Raw genomic sequence first — 11375 nt, 5'->3', positions numbered from 1 at the left:
CATTTTTATCCAATTATGAAAGAATTCTTCAACATCTTTAATAGCAATGTTCAATACAATCTACATTATTTATAGATATAAGAACAAGTTTGAATAATAGATCACCAAGGCCCGGTTGCACAAAAGCCGGTTAAATTTTAACCGTGATTAACTTTACAAGAACCAATCAGAGAAGGCATTTTTGAAAAGACGGCTTCTCTGATTGGTTTTCGTGGAATTAATCACGGTTCAAATTTAACCGGCTTTTGTGCAACCGGCACATGAACATTTCAGCTTAGCTGATAGTGCTACTTTTTTCCTCCATGACACATTTGTGAAATGGATTAAAAATGGCACCTATGCTTTCGGTAAAGTTCCATTTAAATATCAGTTCTGTAGCTATGATTTGGATCGGTGAAATGGATGAAAAACGGCACTCATGATTTCAATGAGGTTCCATTTAAAAACCAGTAAGGCACAGTACCTATTATTTGGATTCTTGAAATCGTTGATAAACGGTACCTATGTTTTTGATGAAGTTCCATTTGAAAAACAGTACCTATGATTTTGGCAACCGATAGAAGCCCCCACTGAACAACAGTTTATGTTCGCGCACTTTCCTGTCGAGAAATAGCCGCAACTCTTGCAGACTGCACTCCACTGACGAGGGACCCTGCGAAGCGAACATTTTCAACATCTGGTGGATTCTCTCCAGCGGCATGGAGTCCAGGTTGGTCAGCATACCTACTATGTACGACCAGAACACCTGTCAAACAAAGAAAATATAGTTGAAAATATATTCTTGAAGACAACTAATCTATGCAAATTAATGAATAACAACAGTTAATTTGTCATCAAATGTACATAACATCAACAGACGTCAACAAATAAAAAAGACCTACTATATTCTAAATTAATAAGTTGAACAGAAAATTAGTCATGTTCTTGACCGAGCTAGGTGAAACCGGGCAAAAGTTTGTGAACAGATTCTTGGAAAATGAAAATATTCTTACAGAACCAAAGTCAATAAAAACCAATGAACAATGTGATAGCGCGGTTGAATCTCACTGATATGCAACCAAGGCTTAGAATGAATTGAAATAATAGTAGAGGGACAGAAAATTATTAATAATAGTTGAAGGATAATATTTTTATACAAGATAGTGAGACAGCTACATAACTACAAAAAAAAACTTCAACAATGAGTCGATCGCTTAACAAGTTAATCTCAAGTTATTGCAAGTTGGTCTCTTTACAACTTGATTTGTTTGTTTGCTTGCATTATATTCTGTGAAACGGGTGTCATTCATATATGCAATATATCAAACGTCCGAGTATTTCAACTTTTTTATTCGTGTTTATTATCTAAAATTATCAAAATTTTTGAAATAACATTGGTTGAGTTCAAAGCCACTGATCGGTGAGTGAACGATGAGACCGGTGAGTAAACGTGGCTCTGAACGAAGCACTGTTTGGTCGTTGAACGATGCATAGACTCACATGCAGCGCTACTGTACTTGCAATTGAAATCGGCCATTGAGGAAACAACTTCGACGATTATTACATACTAAAGATCTTGGAGATTTTTGTGAACTATAATATTTCAAAATATATATTATAATATAATATCTCGAGCTGAAATACCTCAATGGAACCTTTAATTTCAAGTAAGAGCTAGCATTGGGAAGGCAAATGTATTGTGCGTTTATACCTCTTCAAGGTCTTTGGTCTAACTGATAAGAAAAAAATACGTCATATCCGGTTCGTTCACTGATCAGTTAATCATAGTTTACACCGATGGAAAAGAACGCAAATAGAGTAGCTGAACGTAAACAGACATGGCTGAATACGAGGTTGTTTACAAATAATGGACTCCATTATAATGTATTTGGGAGCAGAGAAATGCATGATTACATAAATTCAATAACAATTAAAATATTTTACAAAGCATTTAAAACAACTCCAATTACCTGATGGTTTTCCATTTTATTTGATTACAATGAAATAGGTTAAGTTCTAGTTTTGTTTACAAAATATGACCAACAGGGGAAACATCTGTCAGTCATGACTCATGAGCAACCGTTCAGCCACAGAATACACACAAAATGGAAGGTATCAATCTAACCAAGATTTGAGTGCACCAAGACCACAACACATGACTGCATCATCTTGTTAGAAATTAAAACTAATGATGTATTAAAATGCTACACTTTCTTTCAAGATGGCGGATTATGGCGTCAAGATACTAGCCGACTTTCCATTCTGTGGTTCAACTGTGATCACTAATCTGTGATCAGGTTTTTTACTGAACGTGAAAAAAAACCGATGGAATTGATCAGTGGCTTTGAACTCAACCATTAATGCCTAGTCCACATGTTGGCCCAGTTGCTGGCCCAGCATGGCAATGCCTAGTCCACATGTATGCCAGCGCTGGCAAATCACTGGCGCTGGTCGTCATTGGCCCTCATTGGGCTAACATGTGGATGCGGCATAAAATATTGCCATTAAAAAGCCAAAACCAAACCTCCCTAACTTTTCCTTTCACCTTTGAAATCTAATTGAACAGAGCCTTTAGGGTTATGTTCATACACTACACAGTTTGAAATCTCATAGATCCGAGGAGCTCCATGTAAAACAGCACCAGGTAGTAGACAAGTTGACCGGCGGTTGAACGCAGACAAACGGCCACAGATCTAAAATTATCAAAACATTTGAAAATGTTTTGATACAACAAGTTTACTGGCGGTTAAACGAGGACAAACGGCCGTTAAACCAGCGATCAGGTGACTAACCTGTAGCTCCTCTTCGCGTTGATCGTGAGCCGACGCCATGACACTTTCGGTCTCCTCGTCCTCACAAACCATTTCCGGCACAGACGCCATTTTGGACTTGGCTCCACTCTCCTCGACCAATAGGAAGCAGTCTGTCGAGATCTCGCGCAACAATCCCTGTTCATATTTTTCAATCAGTTATCAAAACAATAAGATCTTCCATTTTGAAAAATGGAAAAATACTTAACATAGAAGTAAAACACATTTTAAGTAATTATTCGTCTGAAAGTCTGCAATTATCCAAACAATATAATCTTTCATTTTTAAAATTGAAGAAAAAACACTCACAAAGAAGTGAAACACATTTCTATAATTATGTATATTAATTATTTGTCTAAGGGCCGTGTAATAGAAATTGGACTCAACACGAGCTTTATTCGACTTAATATGTGTCTTAGTAACAGAGATAACAGATTATAAATATTACAGCTGTTTTATCATCACAATCTTCCCCCCTTAATATCAATCGGCACTCGTGGGGTATGGGGCGAGCTGGCGAAGTGAGACTGTCGATTCTCTGCCGTCGTTGTGGCGAACAAACGCATATTCAGGGTTACTCTCGATTAATTCAACTTGCGATTCTTGTTTTGAGTTTTTTGTCATCTTCTTCAACCATACTGGTCCAGGTGTCAATAGCCAGGTTGGTAATGGTTTTCCATTACTTGAGTTTCTTGCATGTAAAAACATCCGCTCATGTGGTGTGCAGTTGGTGCTTGTGCATAATAGGGAACGAATAGAGTTAAGGGCATCGGGGAGAACTTGTTCCCAGTGACTGTTGTTCAAACCTCTCGATTTTAGGGCTAGCATCACACTTTTCCATATAACTCCATTGTACCGTTCGACTTGCCCATTACCGGCTGGATTATAGGGCGATGTTCTGCTGCTGGCAATCCTTTTGATAGTAGGAAATTTTTCAAAGCTGATGACATAAATGATGTTCCTCTATCGGAATGTATGTAAGACGGTACACCAAAAAGAGAGAATAGTGATGTAAGGTGTTTTATTACTGTATTAGTAGTCATGTCAGGACAGGGGAAGGCAAATGGGAATCTGGAATATTCGTCTATAAGAACTAAATATACTTGTTCCTTGAACTTGATTGTAGTGGGCCTTTGAAATCCATATTAAGACGTTCAAATGGTCGAGTTGCTTTGATAAGGCGGCCAGTTCCTTTGGCATAGCGTGGTTTCATTTCAGAACATGTAATACATTTGGAACATACTTCTTTACATCATCTATTGAATATGGTAAGTTCTTTGTTTTGGTCCAATGATGGAGTCGAGTAACTCCTGGATGACACAGGTCCTCATGAATTTTTATCAGTTTCTTTATATCTGTATGGCATCCAACAGTGGCACAGACTCTTGATAGTGTATCTGCTGGTATATTCTCTTTTCCAACTCTATAAATTATATTGAACTTATATTCTGACAATTCAAGGCGCCATCGTTGGATTTTGTCATTCTTAATCTTGCTGGTTTGTTTATTACTAAACATGATGAAACTGATTTCTGGTCTGTGATAAGTGTAAATTCTCGTCCAAGTAAGTAATGTCGCCATTTCCTGATTGATTATAAATATTACAGCTGTTTTATCATCACAGGCCGTTTGCACAGTGTAAGTTCAAGCTAAAGCTTAAACCAAATCTGGATTTTTTTTGGATTAACTAAATTCCGTTTGCACAGTATCAGTTTAAACTCTGTATTGAGTTTAAACTCTGGGAAAGTTTAAACCTCCAAGCAGGAGGTTCAAACCAATAATTTGGATTAACTTGAAATCTGTAAAGTTTGATGGGGAAACAGCTGATAGTAAATTATTTTTCGACAGTTGTTTTAAATGCTTCTGTAGAAGATAATTATTATTAATTTAGGTTATATATGAATCATTATTTGAATGTAAAATAATTGTAATGGAGGAATGATAGAAGTTTTCAATGCGATTGATAAAGATGACTGCGAAGAAATTTTGAAACTGAAAAAAATTGGGCAAAAAACAAATAATTCAAATTTCTGGGATAGAGAATTTTTTAACGGTTTTGATTAAGTACAGCAACTGCCAATTTAGTATTTGATTGAATAAACCACTTGATAGAAATTGAGACAATTTTTAACAGTGGTATCCGATTAGAAAACATGTTTTTAATAACACATAACTGAGATATATGTATAATAAACGAGAAAGACCGTAGAAGATTCAAGCGTAACAAAATAACTTTTTATCTTACATTCTGGAATATATTTTCTATTGCCAACTAAACATAATTTTTAAAGATTTTTGATCGCTTTTCAAACTTTTATAACCGTAAAGCTTACTAACAGCTCTGTGGATTTTGAACAAAAACAGAAAATACTAAAATAGTTGCTACATAACCTCAATTTACTGATGGTTTGTAAACAAATAACAAATTTCCTGTAAAAATCAGCCTTCATGATATTATAAACGATGACATTCTATTACCAACTTAAAGCTAAACTAGTTTACTTAACTGGATTAGTAATGCACTGAGAAAACCGATTCAAGTTTAAACTTTCAGATTAACTTAAACAAGTTTAGCAATCTATACTGTGCAAACGGCCCTAAAAGACAGAATGGAGTAATTCAACATGATATTTTGTAAAGAGGACGGTAGAATGCATATTTTATTCAGCACAGACAAAAACACTTACAAAATTATAAAAAGATTTGGAACGGAAAACAGGCTTATAGCCCTTACTATTCCATTCTCGAATTTGATTGGAATTAGTCCAATTAGGTTTTCAAAAATTTAGACACATACATGAGTGAAGCAATCTAAGCCAACCTTGTGTGGGACTGTCTTTTCCAGAGTTGATAGCCCAGCCATGAAGGGTAGGGGCATTTAACATTGTCGTGCGTCCCCGACATAGCCACGCTCTCAACACTGGATGCTTACCCACTAAACTGTCGTTTCCCAAACTTAAGGACCAAGCCACACGAGGCGTTTTTCAGACGAGTCGGCAAGACAGGAAGCTCTCCGATTGGCTGAGTATCAGCTAACTCACAAGCGCCAACCCAATCAGCCAATCGGAGAGTTCCCTGCCCTGCCGACTCGTCTGAAAAATCACCTCATGTGACTTGGCCCTAATATTGGCATACTCACAGAGTGATTTGCTTCAGTCTACTCATGGTGTACATCATTTGGAGTACAGATAGTCTGCGTCCTCCCACCTTAGCGAGTCACACTATTGTGTTCACTTATTTATTTATTCATTGTGAATAACACTCACATCAAACATAATCATGATTTGAATTTTAAAAACACTTATGAAGTGAAAATGCACTTACTATTGGTAGTGACGATCGTTTCGACCGCCTGTTGTGGGTCATCATCAGACTAAAGTTGGGTTAGGTTAGCTTAGTCTGAGGACAAAGTACTCAATACCTTCATTATTAGCGTAGCTTCAGTCTAATGATAACCAACACCAGGTCGAAACGATCGTCACTGCCAATAGTAAGTGCATTTTCGCTTCATAAGTGTTTTTGAAATTCAAGTTTTATTTTAATATTTTGAAGTAAAAGTGAAATCTTAACCTTATTCTTTTTTTAAACATTTATTTGTAAAAATTTGGGAGAAGACAGTTTTGGGCTATGTCTGTTGTCTTCTCCCAATCATATTATATTTATGATTTGTAATTGTCAATGAAATGAATAAATAAATGAATAAAGTACGGATATGCAACAGAATAATCATGATTGTTGGTTTTATTCTACTCATTATATATTTATGATTTGTAATTGTCAATGAAATGAATAAATAAATGAATAAGTACGGATATGCAACAGAATAATCATGATTGTTGGTTTTATTCTACTCATTATATATTTATGATTTGTAATTGTCAATGAAATGAATAAATAAATGAATAAAGTACGGATATGCAACAGAATAGTCATGATTGTTGATTTTATTCTACTCATTATATATTTATGATTTGTAATTGTCAATGAAATGAATAAATAAATGAATAAAGTACGGATATGCAACAGAATAATCATGATTGTTGGTTTTATTCTACTCATTATATATTTATGATTTGTAATTGTCAATGAAATGAATAAATAAATGAATAAAGTACGGATATGCAACAGAATAATCATGATTGTTGGTTTTATTCTACTCATTATATATTTATGATTTGTAATTGTCAATGAAATGAATAAATAAATGAATAAAGTACGGATATGCAACAGAATAGTCATGATTGTTGATTTTATTCTACTCATTATATATTTATGATTTGTAATTGTCAATGAAATGGATAAATAAATGAATAAAGTACGGATATGCAACAGAATAATCATGATTGTTGGTTTTATTCTACTCATTATATATTTATGATTTGTAATTGTCAATGAAATGGATAAATAAATGAATAAAGTACGGATATGCAACAGAATAATCATGATTGTTGGTTTTATTCTACTCATTTCTATTATTGTATTCAAGTCAAAGTTGTGTATAAAACTTGAATCAAAGGCAAAGTGCTTGTAATAAGTCAAAGTTAATATTTATTTATGAAACATACTTTAGCATGAAATTGAACTTGATGCTCTAACATTGTTGTTCAAGATATTATAAATTGAAATTTATAAATATTATAATATAATATTATTATAAATATTATTTATAAATTGAAAACAACCATGATAAATATTTATAATTTAATTACATCTATGATGATGTTTGAGTGATTTTACCTGAGACTGCCAGAATGCGATTCTCCTCCTAAGAGCAGTGGCAGGTACCATTAAAACTTGACTTAATTCTTCTATGGTCCATTGATCTGAAATTTTTAGAAAACAAATAGAATATGGAGTTAGTCATAAAGTATTTTAATAGGGCTGCTTGAGTTGTTTAATCAATTTCTAATATCGGGACACCGAGCTTCGCTCGTTATTTATTTATTGATAAACAGAACACAATTCTTCAAAATGATTGGGGAAGGTTTCAAAAACTGTTTCTTCCCCGAATTTTTATTTATACACTATAAATGGTCCAAAAAGTAGGTTATGCTCCATACACTTGAATTCAGGTCCAATTTTTCAGTCCAAATATTTGAAAACATAAAAGTTCTAATTTAGATTTTTTACAAACCAAATTGAATAACTAAATAACACTCACTAATCCCTTAAAACTGTAAAATAATAATTAACTTTGAATATTATGATATATATATCATCTCATGTCAACAAATCATGTCAACGATTATTTTGGTCGAGACAATTAAAATTTCTAGATTTCTCGCGAGATAAGGTAAGCTAATTGATTACACAGCTGATCTCCCATACAGATACACGAATCTTCTGTTATCGACCGACAGACGACGAAATTATCATCTGTTTTTCCAAGGATGAATATATCCTTTTCATGTCCTTCAGCGAGTTTTCCCAGGGATGAGACCTAGTGCAATCGAATTTCTATATCATACACCTACTATGTTCCAAATTTCGTGAAAATCGTTAGAGCCGTTTTCGACATCCGTTGGACATAAATAACCAAATATAAATAAGTATAAATAACCAAATATAAACAAAATATCGGGGCACCGAGCTTCGCTCGTTATTTTTATTTATTGATAAACAGAACACAATTCTCTAAAATGATCGTGTTTATATTTCACAGCTGGCTATACGTCAGCTTATGAATTTTGGGGGTGCGATATTTTGATTTTCCACAGAATTATTCGCTCACTTTCTACTATCCTCAGACGACGAAAGTCTCAGCTGTTTCAGCCAAGGATGAATTATCCTTTTAATGTCGTTCAGCGAGTATTCCCAAGGATGAGACCTAGAGCAATCGAATTTTTATATCATAAACCTACTATGTTACAAATTTCGTGAAAATCGTTAGAGCCATTTTCGAGATCCGTTGAACATAAATAACCATATATAAATATAAATAACCAGATATAAACATACATAAATTGCTCGCTTAATATAACAGGATATATAGAAATTGCTAGCTTAATATAATAGGATAAGAGTCAGTAATGTTTTATCACAGAAATACAAACAAATAATCAACAATACATTTCACATAGTGAGAGTTGTAATAAGATATTAATCTTAGAATTAAAATGCAAGAATAACAGAATGCATCAATATAATTTAAAGGCATTTATTGTTGGATTCATGATTTTACTACATATAGAAATCTAGTATATCAAAATGTGGTATTACTTATGGCAATAAATAATTCATTAAATGGAAATGGCTGAAATTTACTCAGATTCTTCACAAGTGATACAATTCAATACACTTTACTCTTGCAATATTGCATAACCTCATTTTGGACTAATCAAAGTTAGGGAGAGAAACAGTTTTGGGTTTATCCTGTTGATTCTCTTCTAATCATTGATTTGAATATTTAATATTTTAATATTGATTGTGGAATGTAATATATGAATAAATACAATAAAATTGTATACAATTCATTAATTACTCTTTGAAATTTAATAAAAATCATCAAGTATTCCTTTTTATATTTTATTAATTCACAACATGTTTAGACTCTTCAGAGCCATTTTCTAGTGCAAATTATCATTGATGATTTTCAATTCATTTCTATAATAATTGAAGTAGCCCTATAAAGGGAGAGTGAATACTGAATGAAAAGTCAATCATTTCATTCAATATGAATAATTACCACAATATCAACTTCTCAACTACACAAAAAGAGAAAGTGAATACACTTACTCTTTGTCTGGAAATGCCAGATAATGGCGGCATGAACCGGAGATACGGTCAAATTGATTGTTCTGTCTTTGAGCTCAATATCCAGGTTCACTGAACCCAGGTGGGGCTTCCAATTCAATGTTCGGTTGCCCTGCGTGCAAAATAGATGAAAATAGTAGTTTTGCAGGAATAAAACTTAGTTCGTTTGGAAATAGATGATACATGTCAAAGCAGAAAGGTTATTACCAAGGATGAAACAGATCAAGGATTTACTTAACAATAGCATCTAAAATCAGCATAATATCAAATACTATATCCTTAGGCGAGATGCACAGTGGAGAAACGCATTTCGTGAAGCCCTCTTTCATGAAACTTGTTTCATGCAATCCGTTTCACTCGCGCATGCATACAAAAGAAACGTTCCCTGCTTAATCTTATCAGTCGATTGCGAGCAACTTTCGTTTCACGTTTCTTGAAACTTTTTTCACGAAACGCGTTTCTCCGGTGTGCATCCCGCCTTACATTTAATATATGAGGATACTTTCTCCTCAAACAACAATCTACAGTCGTATTTCACTCCCTGGAATAGAATATAAAGATACTACTTTTCCTCCTTTAAGCCTGGTTTTCATTAGTAGAGTTAGTAGTAGAGTTCCATGGGCAAGTAGTAACTATCTTGTGAACTCTCCCAATGAAAACGTTCATGGTAGAGTAGAGTCATGGTAGAGTACTAGTTTTTAGTAGAGTAGAGTGGGATAGCACCGTGGGATAGTACTCTACCACTTGCCTCCCCCCACCAACGCTTCTCACTCTACTCTACAACTACTATGCTAATGGAAACAGTCTCGAGCTAGTAGAGTCGTGCCGCAGGCTATCAAGTTTGAGAAGTATTGTTATTTAATAAAAAGTCAAATCAAAGTTTATTCATCAACACAATTACAATACAAATTTGGATACTAAAACATTCAATACAAATAAAACAAAGAAGTTTTATGCATTGAATAATTTGTTAATAGGCAAAGATAATTTATTGAATGAATATCTTAAAATATTAATTTATTAAATAGTGTTAATATACGTGTTTGAGTATCAATTTATCAAAAAGTATTGACATTTTAATGTTAGTTCTGTTCACTAGACAACACACTTTACCTACTATTCTCAATATTGTAAAAGGCTGTGCAAAGGATAAAAATAAACTTTCTACTGGTGATATTTTTCAAAGTTTTTCGATTTGTATATCATCAAGCTATCAAAATGAAAAACTTTTCTCAGAAAAACATTCTCTCCGATCATTACTTTTTGAGATATGAGCGCCTAAAGTTTGAATTTTTGGGAGAGAACATTTCAAATTCGGTAAGAGATAAATCTATGACATTAAGGGCCGGTTTCGGAGCTCGGGATTTAGCTAAGTCCTAGACTTAAAACAGCTGGAGTCAGAAAATTGGCTTTCGAAAACGGGGCGTAGTAGCAGCTTTTATAACAGTAGTCGTAGTTTTTATTTTCTCATTTCTATAAACGGGAACTTTTCCTTGACGAAATTAGACATTCCTAAATAATTCAAAATAGCTGAAAATTTACACAATTTTCTCTGTATTTTATTTTGCGTTCAATTTTCTAGTTTTTTTTCGAAATTTAATTCAAACGTGACTATATCTATGACTGCGACTACGCCCCGATTTGGAAAACCAATTTTCTGACTCCAGCTGTTTATAGTCTAGGACTTAGCTAAATCCCGAGCTCGGAAACCGGCCCTTAGAGTATAAATTCTTCATGGTACTGTTGATTGAACAACAGTTACTCGATCAAGTAAGTAGAGTTAGCTCGGTAGAGTTAGTATGCTAGTTACTCGACCACTAAGTCTACTAGTGA

General features: G+C 33.9%; 1 protein-coding gene across 1 annotated transcript in view; it reads right to left on the bottom strand.

The window, feature by feature from the left end:
• Positions 1–8: 8 nt before the first annotated feature.
• Positions 9–11375, bottom strand: part of LOC111057205 (anaphase-promoting complex subunit 2) — a 28096-nt gene continuing 16729 nt past the window's right edge. The window contains 4 exon segments of the mRNA XM_039429934.1: positions 9–745; positions 2772–2927; positions 7527–7612; positions 9525–9654. Coding sequence (XP_039285868.1) covers positions 539–745; positions 2772–2927; positions 7527–7612; positions 9525–9654 — 579 coding nt within the window. The 3' untranslated portion in view covers positions 9–538.

This window comes from Nilaparvata lugens, chromosome 6, assembly GCF_014356525.2.
Source record: "Nilaparvata lugens isolate BPH chromosome 6, ASM1435652v1, whole genome shotgun sequence".
NCBI lineage: Eukaryota > Metazoa > Arthropoda > Insecta > Hemiptera > Delphacidae > Nilaparvata > Nilaparvata lugens.
Note: the sequence above shows the minus strand (reverse complement) of the source record. Positions and strands in the feature narration are given on the sequence as shown.